This window comes from Callorhinchus milii, unplaced genomic scaffold (assembly GCF_018977255.1).
Source record: "Callorhinchus milii isolate IMCB2004 unplaced genomic scaffold, IMCB_Cmil_1.0 Scaffold5, whole genome shotgun sequence".
NCBI classification, from domain to species: domain Eukaryota; kingdom Metazoa; phylum Chordata; class Chondrichthyes; order Chimaeriformes; family Callorhinchidae; genus Callorhinchus; species Callorhinchus milii.
This window is the reverse complement of record NW_024704746.1, coordinates 54,894,198-54,908,663: the sequence shown is the minus strand read 5'-3', so window position 1 is coordinate 54,908,663 and position 14,466 is coordinate 54,894,198. Positions and strand designations below refer to the sequence as shown.

Genomic DNA, 14,466 nt, shown 5'->3' with positions numbered 1-14,466 from the left:
GCTGAGACCCTCATTTAATATTAATAATAATCTTTGCATTTGATATAGTGCTTAATCACGTTGTTGAGACATCTCAAAGCACTCACAGAATAATAATATTTTGTATTTTGTGGGTGAAATGCCCTCATAATGCATTCATAACCTCCAGGCTTGATTATGCAAACTCCCTGTCTGTTGGCTTCCCCAACTCCTCCCTCCATAAGCTGCAGATCAACCCGAACTCTGCAGCCAGTGTCCTCTCCCACACCAGGTTCTGTGCCCCTATCACCCTCGTTCTCGCTCGACTCCATTGGCTTCCCATCACCCAGAGGATACAGTTCAGGAACCTGATCCTCACCTTCAAAGACCTCCATGGCCTTGCTACCCCCTCCTCTGTGACCTCCTGACCCCTTACCATCCTGCCCGCTCCTTCTGCTCAGTGGGCTCTGGCCTACTTCACATCCCACGTCTTGCCCGCCCCACCATTGGCGGGTGGGCCTTCTGCCACTCTACCCTACCCTCTGGAACTCCATCCCACAGTCCCTCCGCCTCGCCCCCTCCCTTGCCTCCTTCAAGACCCATCTCAAGACCCTCCTCTTTGACTCTGCTTTCGATCACCCTGCTTCCCCCCTGCCCTCCACCCTCCCCAATCACGACCCCCAGCTCGGATTCGAAATACTGATTGTCCAGCGCCTTGGGATGTCCTCCCGATGTGAAAGGTGCTATACAAATGTAATTTTGTTGTTGTCGTTGCATGTGTCAGACACCTAGCTGGCCAATAGGTTCAAAATTATGAAGGGCAATTTTAAAAGAAATCCTATTAAGTATTTCTTTGCACAGAGGATAACCAACAGTGGAATGGAGAAGGCTAGGACTGATTTAAGAAATTCTTTGAAATTATAGTGGAAAAAAATTTGAACAATGAGATCAGATGAGGAAAAGAGCATTCTTCATCCATATCTCTCCTGTCAACAAATGCAGTCCCACGATTTGTTCTTATGGAGGAGATTTATTGTAAATATATTTTCATTGGTATTCATTGATACCAAGTAGGCAAATGAAATTAAAATGCATTTGCATGACGTTATAAAGATTTTATAGTAAAGTATCTGTATTTATTGTCTGAATTATTTTCCATCTGTTTGTCTTCCAAGGATATAATCATTTGTTAAAGCGCCATGAGAAGGAGAGAAAATCTGTAGTCAAACATTAATTCTTTTGGATTGGAATCCTGGTTCTAAAAGGACCAACATCTACTGTGCTCTTCTATTAACTTCCAATATGTCCTGCATGCTGTTTAGTTGGAGGCATACATTCATAAGCAGAACACTAAGATAGATCAGTAGACAAAGAATTGTACTCCTTTGTTTTCAGTGGAATGGCTTACTGTTTTTATGTATTAATGTTACATATACAGTGTGGAATGGATATTATATTTTTAAAGAAAATCATAAATTGGGAAAGGAGCACAGAACACATGACAAATGGGGAACAGCCAGGCTGGGACAGAGTGACAAATTCATTATCAGGAGAAAAAATGTGGTTTGTGATATATCCCTTTTCATTTGAAAATGTTGGAGCAAGGAGGACAATGTTGTCTTGTAAACATAATTGAAAATTTTGCATCATCAAAAGCAATGGATAGTTTTTGTTTTGGGATTATATTAAATTAATATTAAGTAACAAATTAATATTAAGTATTTTCTTATTTCGGTAAAGTACTTGAATCCTTTACTGTCAATTTCACACTATAGTAAAAGTAATCTTTATGAAACCTAGAAGCTACTTAAAGAGTATATAAAAAGACTTACAGTCAACATATTGGTCTGTCAAAGCTGCTCTATTGATTTTTGGCAGAGATTTAGCAGTGGTATCGACCAGTTCTATGATAGCCAAGTAATCCCCCGTTCCTTTAGAGGTGTTTAAATCAATTTTTGCTTTGCGCTTGGGTTGCGATGTATTTCCTTGTCTGTTGACCTTATTCTTCAAGCCTCCCAGGGCCACATTGTACGGCTGATGCCTCTAAGGGATTGCAACCTGTAACACTGTCTGACATTGGAATTGTTCTTGTAGTCACCAGAGATAAATACTTGTACACTTCAAATTTAAAAAAATCACTTTGACATAACTTTTTTCTGACATTTTTGTAACTTGTCAAGCAAATGTGCCAATATCAGTGTGTTGATGCATTTGACTGCTAGCCCTGTCAGATGCCATTGGCCATGAGTGAGTGTGCTATGAAAACGAGCACGTTTATACCACTTTTATATTTTGGTCACAAGAGGCTTGAAATGCACTGCCAAAGCGGCAACACTGTATATTTTGAACCTTCATTAATTTTGCTTTCCCTCCACACTTTAGACTTCTTTCTGCAAAATGTTTTCTAGATCTGTATGTAGTATGAGATGATTTTTGTGATCGCTGCTACTCCACTAACAATCGGCCAGTTGGTGATGGGACAGTAATGTGAGAGATTAGAGGGTTCGAGGGCGAATATTTTGAATATTTTGAGGAGGGATGTAATAACAGTGTTATCAGGGGGGGTGGAACAGAGCCTAAGGAGAGAGACTGGCTGACCGTGTCAGCAGACAGGGCGGAGTGAAGGGGGAGTTGAGTGTCCAGCAGCTGGGTAGGGAGGGAGTCAAGGCAGCAGGTGGTGAACTTCATCCGGGTGATTGTGGTTGAGGGGAAGGAATGAGAAATGGGGCAAAGGGGTGTAAGGAGTGGGGAGTGGCAGAAACCGTTGCGTAGAGAGAAGGCGGTGTGAATGTTCTGGGTGGGGTGGAAAGGAGGTTGGGGCGGGAGGACGATGCAGCCAAGTGGATGTTTTGAAAAATATTGCCCATGCACTGAACTGTTTGTAACACATTTATTACTACTTCTAACAAAACTGGTTTACTGCACATATCTCATCACTATGAGTTGCAGCTGCTGTAGAACATTTCTTTCTCAAAATAAACATTTTTCAAATCTAAAATATGTGAACACCTTAGAGGGCATAAATGCAGAATCATGAATACCGTAGGTTAGTCAGACCTTATAGCTCTGCACCAACAATGACTTTCTACAAGGACAGGCTCCCTTAAATCAGGATCATTTTTCCAGGGATAACAAAGTCAAGTTCTCTTGGGATAACTGCTCTACATGTCAACACTACTCAGAACAGCTCATCAAAGACGTGCCAAATGGAATGTATACAAATATAGAAAAAACTGCCATCTTTTCTAGAACCTCGGAGTCCCAGGGTTATTCTGTTCTGCAATCTTATGTAATTGTGGCTGTCAGATACTGAACAGCAAATTGATGCATTAATACTGACACAAAGGTGAACAGAAATTTACATTCAACTGAGTGGAATATTTTATTCTTAAAAATTAAATGCAATCTACAATAGGAGTATCCCTTGGTCCAGATCCACTGCTTAGCCACTTATTATTGGATACAGTGCACTAACTCGGACCGCACAAAAGCAGAAATTATCCTCTTACAGAAATTGCTATTCCACATAATTTCAACATCTAGAAAAGCTGCAGGGTTCATGAAATGCTTCTTTCTCTTAATTATCTTAAAACAATGGAACATATTGTCTCCAAGCAAAAAGCCATTTAGTATAAGATCAAATACCACTGAAACGCAGAAAATTATTGTAACATTTTTAACATGCTTCGATGCTTCGTTTGTGCCTGATGTGGTTCTGCTGCAGTAACAAAATAGTCTGTCAGGGAGTGCAAACTTCATGCAGTTGAATGCAAACAAGATGGAAGCCCTGCTTCTTGGCTCCCGTCAATGTCTTCACTCCTGTGGATCTGAACACCTCAACCCCCCTGGGCTCTCCTTCAGACTCATCGAACCAATGCGCAATCTAGGCATCCAGTCGACCCCTGGCTGTCAACCTTCTTCCATCTCTGCCACATTGCCCACCTCTGACCGTACCTTAACCCAAATGCAGCCCCACCATCGGAGGTTGCACTTTCCCCCAAAACCTCTGGAACACTCTCACTCAGTCCCTCCACCTTGCCCCCTCTTTCTCATTTTTCGAGTCCCGCCTGAAATTCAACCAGTAAGGCACTATATGAAATGCAAGGATAATAATCCTTGCATTTCATATAGTGCCTTATCTCCCAACCCCTTAAATCAATGATTACCACAAAAAATCACTCTGTTAAAAAGACTTGTAAGAAAGGACTTTATTGAGGTCCTGGCCCAGAATCTTCCACATTATTTGGTTATTCATCTCCTGACAAATAGCTGCTGTATTTCCCTACAAAATCATTCACTTCATTTGGCAATAATTATCTATGAAGCCCTTTGTGGTGATGTGGCACTATAAAGTGCAAGTCTTATTAACAATGTGATTTTTTTTGTAATCATTGATTTAAAGGATTGAGGGAGATAGATAAAATCATTTATCACAAATATCCATTCACATGACAGTTGAAACTGTGTTCTGTCTGAACAGTATGACTGAGCTCACACCCCAGGAACACAAGAATGCCCCCTTGTAACTTCACTGGATGAGACTGCCAATGTAGTAATAATTGGTCCTGAAGGAAGTTTCTCCCAGTGTCCTGGCTGACAATCCCCAAATAATATTGATCACTCACTCTATGATTGTGGAAGAGGCTGTGCTCAAATTGGCTGTCACTTTCACCCATAAAACATATATAGTTACACCACTTTATAATATATCCTGTGAAGCGCTTTGCAACATTTCAATGACATGGTAATGTATCAAAATACAAGGATTATTATTAATTAAGAGCATTTTTATTCTGTGAAGTGGTGTCCTCTGGAAACTGGGTTAAAATTGAACATTGGGCTCTTAAGCTATCAAAAACGTGAGAAATTATCAGTCAGTTTGAATTAAACACAGTTGTGAAGGAATCAGGCTCCTAAACTACAATTACTTATCCAAACACTAATTGTTCAGTGAGGCAAATTAGTGGAAGGAAGAATTTCTGGTTTACCTGTATGATACCAGAGTGTATGTGTAATCCTGGTTTTCAGCGTAGGCCTGATGCTATGCATCAAGAATGTGCAGCATATATCTTTCTATCGATCACTGTGTCCTACTTGCATTTTAATTACCCCAAATATCAGCCAGATTGCTGCCTTTGCCTTGTTTGGGATAGGAGTGGAGAGCAGATTCAGCAGGACAAGATATTATATAACTGCATTCATTGGAGCCAATTACAGCAACTTGCACTTATATAGCGTCCTCCACACAGGGTGGGTCTCAGAGCGCTTAATTACATCATGGTATGCAACAATTGGATGACCAGATTTTTGTGTAATTTGTTTCTGTGTCTCCTGCTGGAATAGACTGTATGTGCTTTAAAATCGAGCACAGACAAATGATAATTCTTTCCTAATTATGATGAAACAATGCATTCAGAATCTATCAAATGTTGGTTACCCTCTCCCTGTGAGTCAGAATGTTGTGGGTTCACTTAAGATAGTCCTATGATAGGACTTGCAGTTAGCATGGGACTATCTTAAGTGACGCTCCAATGCAGTTAAGATTGAACAAATGCATTTAACTTTGGGCTCTTAAGCTGAATTGTCAGGGCCATTCTTCAGTTCAAAATAGATGGAACATAATAGAAACATTTCCCAAACCAAGTCTTCACCAGTCAGATCTACCTATATTTTTGAATATAGAATTGGCATGTTTTCATCCTCCACTGTATCTTCCTGAAAGTAAAAAGAGTACATTGTGGGGAGAACATTACAGAAACAAAAGTGGAATATTGTTATGAAGCAGTAAAGGATGGAATAAATAAAATAGAATTTAGCATTAATTGTCGAGTGTGATTTGTTTACTTCTATTATTCATCTTCATGTATGTTATTTATTGATTGTACTAAAATGATCTTCATCCCCTTCTAAACATTTGGGCAAAGTGATCACTTGAAACCTGACATTTTTTCCAGAAATAATGAATAATCAATATTCCAAACATTTTTCTCCATCAACATTATTCAATTATGAATTTTGCATTAAAACGTGAGGATCTGCCTTGGAACTCTAGCTGGTACTTTTCAATTTGAATTTAAAACCAATTTGTCTTGCAACCTTGATGTTGGCCTTGTATTTTGTACATTTTAATTTTCACTCTACATTAAATGTTGCACTGCGGGCCTAACGATTTGCGGATTTAAAGACGTAATGAACACTTGGAAGTACAAATGGAAAAAGCTTTACAACATTCTACTTCCAATAAATTGCTGTGAGATTAAGCTAACCTTAATAAACACTGACATGGAAGTGGTTTCATACACATCCTTTGTACAACATGGAATTCCTTTGTGAAAAATGATTTGTAAAAGTGTAAACTAACACTGAAATTCTACATGATTTATAGTTCTGCATAGTTTGTAGTCTGTTTTCATATGCTTTGTAATTCTTTAAGTTTCATTAGTTCATTTAATTCTCTGCATGTTGATAGAAACTACAAATTTATTATATTAAGTATTTATATTCAGCTGCACAATACTGAGCGTAGCATTATCTGTTTTTAGAATTCTTTCAAGTGATTTATTTTGGTCAGACAGGTCTGGCACATGCAGAAACCCATCACCTGCTTAAGCGTATCCAAACCAGACAGAATTCCTTGTCTGCCATGGAAATTCCCAAATTCCCACACTCTCCCAGTTTACCTAATTCTGGAGATTATTAGGCACAGGTTGGCAAGAGCCAAAACTTGGGGTCCCTGAAGTGTGCGTTTACCAGCTAATATCACTGTCCACTAGGACCACTGCACCTGCTATGGCTTTGACTTGCAGGGTTACAGGAGAGAGGTGGAAGAATCCCTGCCCTCAGTCTGCTCCTCAAAGTCATGTCGAAGAGCCAGCCAAGTTGACTGGTCTGTAATCAGCATTGCGTTGGAGTACTGAGAACCTGCTACACTACTGAGACTGCCACAGAAGATTGCCTCAATCCTGACGTTTTGTTGGCAGGCATGGCTCTAGCCTGGTTTGAGTCCTACCTAACCAACCGCCTTTATCTCTCCAAACGTTTTCTCCTCCTTCCCCTGCCCAGTCACCCATGGTATAGCCCAAGGCTCTATCCTTGGCCCCCTCCTCTTCCTCATCTACATGCTCCCTCTTGGCGATGTCATCCACAGGCACGGTAAGCTTCCAAATGTATGTGGATGACATACAAATCTACTTCTCCTCCACCCGCGACTCCTAGTCCGCCGATGTCCTATCAGCTTGTCTGGTGATCATCAGGGCCTGGATGAGTGAAAACTTTCTACAACTAAATATTGATAAGACTGAAGCCATACTCATTGGTTCCTGCCAACGTTTTCTATCCTGAAGCTCTGACCTCCTCAACCTCCCCAGCCTATCCCTCAGACTTACCAAACTGGTGCACATCCTTGGCATCAGGTTTGACCCAAAGCTGCCCTTCCTTCCCCACATCTGGTCCCCAACCAAGGCTGCCTTCCTCCATCTCTGCCACATTGCCCGCCTTTGACTGTACCTTACCTCAGATGCAGCCGAAACACTTGTCCATGTAGTCATCACTTCCCGACTCGACTTCTCAAATGCCCTATTTGCCAGTCTCCCCAGCTCGCTCCACCATGCACAGGATCCAAGCTCCACCGCCTGCAGACTCACCCGCACTACTGTCACCTCCCCCCTGGCTCGGCGTCATGCTCTGCCTCTGTCAAGCGTTCTGGGACTCTACCCTGTGTGAAGGGCGCTATATAAATGCAAGTTGTTGTTGTCAATCACACCTAATCAGCTGTAATCGGTCCCCTTCCTGTCCAATGGGAAAGGCAATAGGATGGAGGAAGTGTTGCCAATCCTCTGCTGGGCGGGAACTACTGAACTCTGTTTTGCAGCCAAACAAAGTAAATGTATTTTACTGAAGTCTATGAGACATGTTTTAACTTTAACTGATTAGTTAACATTGCTTCCAAGTGAAACAACATAGCAGTTTATGTAAGTACTACCATGGCCCAATGCGAGTCTTCATATTCCATCTGTGGAGGCAGCTGAGAAAGCCATGTAACTGGTCCCTCTTCTGTTTCCTCTAATTGTGCACGTTGCATTCTTTTACTGCCTTCAGCCAAGCCCAACTCTTGCTTTACTTGGACAGGTCATATATGTGTGCATCATGGCATGAACATATAGGACTATTTCACAGTTGCTGCAGACTTTCATTAGCTGAACAACACACACCAAGCCTTGGCTCTTGCCAACCTGCACCTATTAGTAGCTATGTGGTTAGAGCACTTGCCTCACAAGTGAGAGACCTCGGTTCGAAAAGGCAGGGCGAAATGTTCGGCAAGTTTCCTTACTCCACATGCCTCTGTTTACCAAGCAGTAAATACGAACCCGGTTGTTAGTCGATTGGTGGATTGCTTTTCTGAGGATAATAATTCCTTAAAAAAAAGTTGGTCACTCAATCCACGACTGTTTGTGGGACACTATTGTGCGTAATTGGCTGCTGCATTTCACCCACAAAATATACAGTCAATTCACTTTACAGTATATTCTGTGAAGCGCTTTGAGACATCTCAAAGACGTGAAAAGTGCCTTATCAAATGCAAGTATTATATATCAAATGCAAGGGCTATTATCACTCTCCAGATTAGGTAAAAGGGATTCGTTCTCCAGGGAGAGAGTGCACATTCCATTCCAATAAATATCTCTAGAATTTCCATGTATAGGTAGGAGGCGTGGAGTTCTGTTTGATTTAGATACTATTAAGCATGATGATGGTTTTGAATGTGTCAGGCACCTGGTTGACCCAACAAAAAAGCCGGAAGAGCTGAGCAGTATTGGCTGGTCACTTGAACTGTCAGAGGAAAATAAACTAGAGTATTAAGGCAGACCTCCCAACGCATGCACAGACTGCAATTTATGCAGCTCCTTATACCACAATTCTATTTTTCTCTGATTGAGGCGAGTCAGACAAAAAAATGACAAATGTCATTGCAGGAACCAGGGTCTTTCAAAAAGTAAATAAATGTATGAGAATTCACAAGCTGCAGCTGTACCAGAGCTGACACAGAGAAAGGGCTTGCCTGGCTATGGTGCTACAAATAAGGTTGGCTTTGCAGTGAGGCATAGTACTGCATGTTTGATGCTGGTTAATGAAAACCTGCCAGGACAGTGATCCTAATGAGAATATTATCTGGCCTCAAGAACAGAGGGCAGATTAATGGGCTAGTTACATATGTACAGTATGTAAAATCTGGCGCATTTGCTTACAAATACATCAAGTTAGCATTTACAGAAGTAAAAATTAAATAAAAAATAAAAATAAATAATGAAATAATATTGTCTTTCTTTTTCAGTGGTGGGACTTGGAAAATGGAGAATTTCTACAGACATTCTATACTAATGGAACAAACTTGAAGGTTATATACGTTTCAGCTGATTTCCAGACCTTTGTAACTATTGATAATATTGGAACACTCTATGTATTGAAAATGATCGAACGATGGGGGGGGAAAAAAGACTCCTGTGATTTGCAGATGTAGTCGTATGTTTACAAAATAATCAATGAAATGAGAGCCATCTTTATAATTTCTAAATGTTTATACTGTATATAAAAAATTTGCTACTGAGCCATTGAAATTCTTTGGAAACTTATTGCAGAACAGAATTGAGAGTGTCATAAGGTCACTACATACAAGAACTGTTTGCGATGCCTTTTCTGTTATTTACACTCTCTGGGTTCTATGGCTCTATTGTTGGTAGTTTATTGCTTTGAGACTCTGTGGCTTGTGCATTAAAGATTTGGAGCAAAGTTGGCAGTTTACAGAGGTTTCCAGTACACGAGCGGTTTACAAAGAGTTTTTTTTCTGAAGAATACGTGAGCAGTTTGCAAAATGTGACTGATGCTGTGTGTTATATTTTAAAGAACTCTCCCCACAAAAAAAAACTTACGTTTATGTTTCCGTCTTGTCAAAATGTCTAGGTTCTGCTTTGGTAAACAGAAAAGATGCTCTCTGTTTCACACCACGATTTTTAAATCTTCCAAGAACTGTGTGTTCAGAATGCATTTCCTAATCAAACCTGAATAGTGCGCTTACAGTTCATGAAGTTAGTGTTCCAGTCACAGAATGTTCAAATTTGTAACTCGTCTTTTTCAATTGTCTGATTACAATAATTCTATTTTCATAATTCATGCAATTAAAATTTCCATGATTATCACTCTTTTGTATCATGATTTTTCTATTTGTATAAAAAACAGTAAGTCTATAATTTAGTGCATTTTGACATTTCCTTTGTGTATCAGAGCATTAATCTCAGAAATACAGCACCACTGGTTTGTTGTTGCGACAGTTCTACTCGTGTTTCATAAGAGTATTAAGATGCAGGTTCTCCACACGAAATGTACAATTTCATTTCTTGATCTAAGCTGGATCTTCTGGGAGAGGGAGCAAGGAAGATGAAATGTACTTGCAAATCTAAGAAGCTCTATAAGGAAAGATAATTAACTTCAAATAACGGATCATTTTACAAGCGAGATTAGGATGAAGTACACCCTTTGGCCTGTCTGATCTTATCCTTCCAGAAGACCATCCTGTCTGGAAAAAAAATGTTGAAGAGACCAGAGATTTGTTTAATTAAGAAAACTGTTGTATTAAGTTCCAGGAGCAACCCCCTTTCAAGAACAAGAATTGTAGCAAACTTTTATCATTTTATACAGCCAGGGATAAAGCATCAATGTCTATATCTGGAGGCTTGATCAGCTTCTTTGTTAAAACACTGGCCAATGGAACCTTTGGTAAATTAACAACATCTGTCTCAAGACAGATCTGACTAATCTGACTTATTTCAAAGTTCTGGACCAATTAAAGTGGAATCATTCATCCTTTCTGAATAAATCAAGAGATCACTACAGTTAATCCACTTTGAGTTTGTACCTGAGGCTTACCGCAGCCTCTAGCCAGCCTCCAGTGCTGGCATCTAGAATGTGGATGGATGAGGCTGTGTTAAAGTGACCTAAATTCATTATGACAGTCTTTAGGGCTGATTATCCGTTCCTTCACAGACTGGCCAAACCCTCATTATCAGTGCAGTGGAATGGGCCTGTCACAATTTCACTCTTCTCTGGATAATCTCAAAATAACTTGACAATCTTCAAATCCTTTGTAGACTCTTTACTCTAAGCTTCTGGCCTATTGAAAATAATGTGAGCATGGCTTTTGAGAGAGCAGAGGGTAGAAATCAGTCACAGATTTTGACAGGGAGCCTGGCTCTCAATTTGGAAAGGTATATTAATGCCCATATGCTGAACACAAAACCCCAAATAAGTCACATTACCTCCCCCCACCACCACTCCCATCACTTATTGAATATTTTCTAGTTTGAGCAACAACATCAAATTACATTTGTATATTGCATTTCACATTGGAAGGATATCCCAAGGTGCTGGATAGTCAAAGGTTTGGACCCAAGCCGGGGGCTGGGAATAGGAAGGGTGGAGTATAGAGGTACTAGGGTGTCCAAAGGTGTAGTTGAAAAGGAGGGTCTTGAGATGTGCATTGAAGGAAGCAAGGGAGGGAGCAAGGAGAAGTTCCAAAGGATGGAGGCCAACAGTTCAACATGAAATGCGTGTGAGCATTGCTGCCATCCCCCTGAACACACTCTGGACACACGTTCCTTCCCATTGAGCAATGGTTCCACAAATTGGAGGTGTGGAGCTTAGACAGCAACTGCTTACCTCTTTCAGGCCAATCAAGGTGGTTTCCAGGCGCTGGATGTACAAATGCATGTTCAAAATAGGAATTTTTTAAGCCCATTTTTAAATTAAGTAATTAATTTGTATGATTCAGGCCTCAAAAGCAAGTATTTTTTTTCAGAGAAATGCAAATGAAAAGGCACATGTTAAATAAGTTATCTGTATGCTATAAATATTTTGTTACTATTAAGTTACACAATAGTTACAAGTGTTAAAATAAAAATCAATTCCACTGGTCTTGATCAGTTGTTAGGTGACAAATTGGGTTTCTAAGGTAATCAGTATTTTTGACGCATTTATTACGTCCAGGGTTGACTATGCTGGATTTACCGAATCTTCCCTCTACAAACTGCAGATTATTCAGAACTTTGCCTTACCAAGCTCCGTGAACTGATCACCCCCATCCTCACCCCTATCCTCAATCAGAGGATTAAGTTTAAAATCCTCATCCTCGTATTTAAAACCCTCCTCTTGCTCCTCCCTCCTCCCACCACCCCTACCCTCCACTCCTCTTGATCCTCCAAACCCTTAACTGACCATCGCCTTGGGACATCCTGCCGACGTGAAAGGCACTATATAAAGAGTGGTGTTTGCCGTTACTTCTCCAACCAAATAAATTGCAAGGTTCATTCAACTGGCAATTTTAATTCAATTTTAATTCACTGATTAACCTGATCTCTTCATTTTCAGGGGAAACAATTCTAGAACAAAGTTCATTTACAGCACAAATATTTCTTGACAGATTTGAACTTGTTTTGGATTACATTTACATAGCATTGTTACACACTCTCACACTGTGCCTAAGTGAGAATGGTATAAACTCATATGAGGCTAAAATTAATTCATGCTGCATATAAATTGCACTCTAAACAACATGGCTAAGATCAGTTTTTTTAATAAACTTTTTTTTCACACTGATCTTTCCAACAGTTGTCATTTAAAAACTGATTTATTGCCCAGGAGGCCAAGAAGGCTAATGGAGAGTCTTAGAGTATACAAGAGAAAGATACCACAATCCCCCTAGCACTTCAAAGCTGTCAGAAGAACACAGATGTTGTCTCAAATGGCTGACTCTTACTGGTGTTGTGCATATCCTGTTCTCCCTGTACTCCCTGTACATGAACTGAAAGTCCAAACATTGGAATGGTGACAGGTGACTGGAATAGTGGATGGGGGAACCCTTTATCAAAGCACTTTGGATTTGCTCTAACCCTGTTTATTTATAATCTTCAGGCAGAAAAAATCAGATGATAAGGTCACATCTCTTTTGGTATGGAAAAGTAAACCCAGAAAAGAACAAGAGGGCTAACATTTAGAGTTGCAAAGGATAATTTCATGACAAATACCAAGAAGTTTTTCTTTACTCAGTAATTAACGAGTGGGAAGGATTACCAGAAAGGTTCGTTGCAGCCAGGATACTGTAGTTTGGTTTTGTGATAGGAGACCGAAGACAATGAGAATGAAGACATAGCAGTTTCCTATTTCTCTCAGAAAAAAAATCTGTAAACCATAGGTGATCAGATGTAGCCTTATGAGCACTACAAACAATTTGCATCAAATTGTCAATGTAAGTTGTTGATCCTCACAAATCCTTTTCTGACTACAAAAATGAGCGAGATAATGCCATTCTGTGGGACAAGGCAGGAGAATTAACATACAGTGATTTAAAAAAATGAATTCTGGAAATATTAAATAAAACCAGAAAATTTTGGAAATCCACAACAGGTCAATCAACATCTGATAAAAGAATATTGGTTAAGATTTCAAATATGATCCTCTTTCTCTGATTACTTCTTGTTTCCCTTTTAGATGTTGATTAAATTGCTGTGAATTTACAGGATTTTTTGCACAGTGTTTTGAACCTTTGGACATAATGGCAGCATTACTAAAATGCTTCAGGGTCAAGGCAAACATAGCCATTTCATTGTGTTGAAGGCTTTCTCAGCATCCACAGGCACAAGCCACAACTAATTTTTTGCATTACAAAATAAACGAATTTCCCGAGGGCTTTAGATAATGGCCTTTTTTTTTATTTGTTTTTTTTTGCTGTTTTTCTTTCACTATAAATGGTAGTGCTGGTTTACATCCAAATTGATGGTGAAAGAGTTTTGCAGATGATTTTCAGCAACGATACTCTTTATTTGCACTGGAGGAGATCAATATTCTGTTTTAAGAATTTACTTAAAATTCTTGAATGTTTTAGATAACAATGATTCTATTCTGAGTAGAAGCTTCTTTAGTTATGGGACTTATGGAAAGCAGGAAACTAAAATCAATATAAAAAATAAATGTGGACCAGAATATGCTGTACTTTCTTTTGTATTCCTGATACTCATACTGAGTAATCTGGTTCATGCTGAGATGAAAAGAAAAAACACAAATTCTAGAAATCTGAAATAAAAATATAAAATATAAAAATATAAAATGGAGGAATAAATTGGACAAGACTTTCCAAAATGAACTCTTCATGTTTATGGATGATATCAAATTTAGAAGTAAAGCATTCAATGAGGACAATATTAATCTGTTAGGTACATGGTAGATATAATTCAATGTAGGTTTTGCTAAATGTAAATAATTAGTGTGGGCGCAAGAACCCATAGAAGGAGTATGTAACAGAAGCATTAGTCAAAAGGAAACTAATTGGGAAACAGGTCATGCAGTTACTGTGGATAAATTAATGAAAACATCAGCCCAGTGCTTTGTAGCATTAAAGACAATTACCTTGCTGTTGCAGAAAAAGAAGAGTTCAAATCAGAAGAGACATATTGCTGCTGCACA

The 14,466-nt window shown here is 39.4% G+C and overlaps 1 protein-coding gene across 5 annotated transcripts in view; it reads left to right on the top strand.

The window, feature by feature from the left end:
• Positions 1-10,169, top strand: part of apaf1 (apoptotic peptidase activating factor 1) — a gene marked incomplete at its 5' end in the record, with an annotated part of 114,125 nt that extends 103,956 nt beyond the window's left edge. For 2 of the 5 annotated variants that reach the window (XM_042335087.1, XM_042335085.1), the window contains 1 exon segment: positions 9,290-10,169. In XM_042335087.1, coding sequence (XP_042191021.1) covers positions 9,290-9,475 — 186 coding nt within the window. 5 annotated transcript variants of the gene reach the window in all.
• Positions 10,170-14,466: the final 4,297 nt, after the last annotated feature.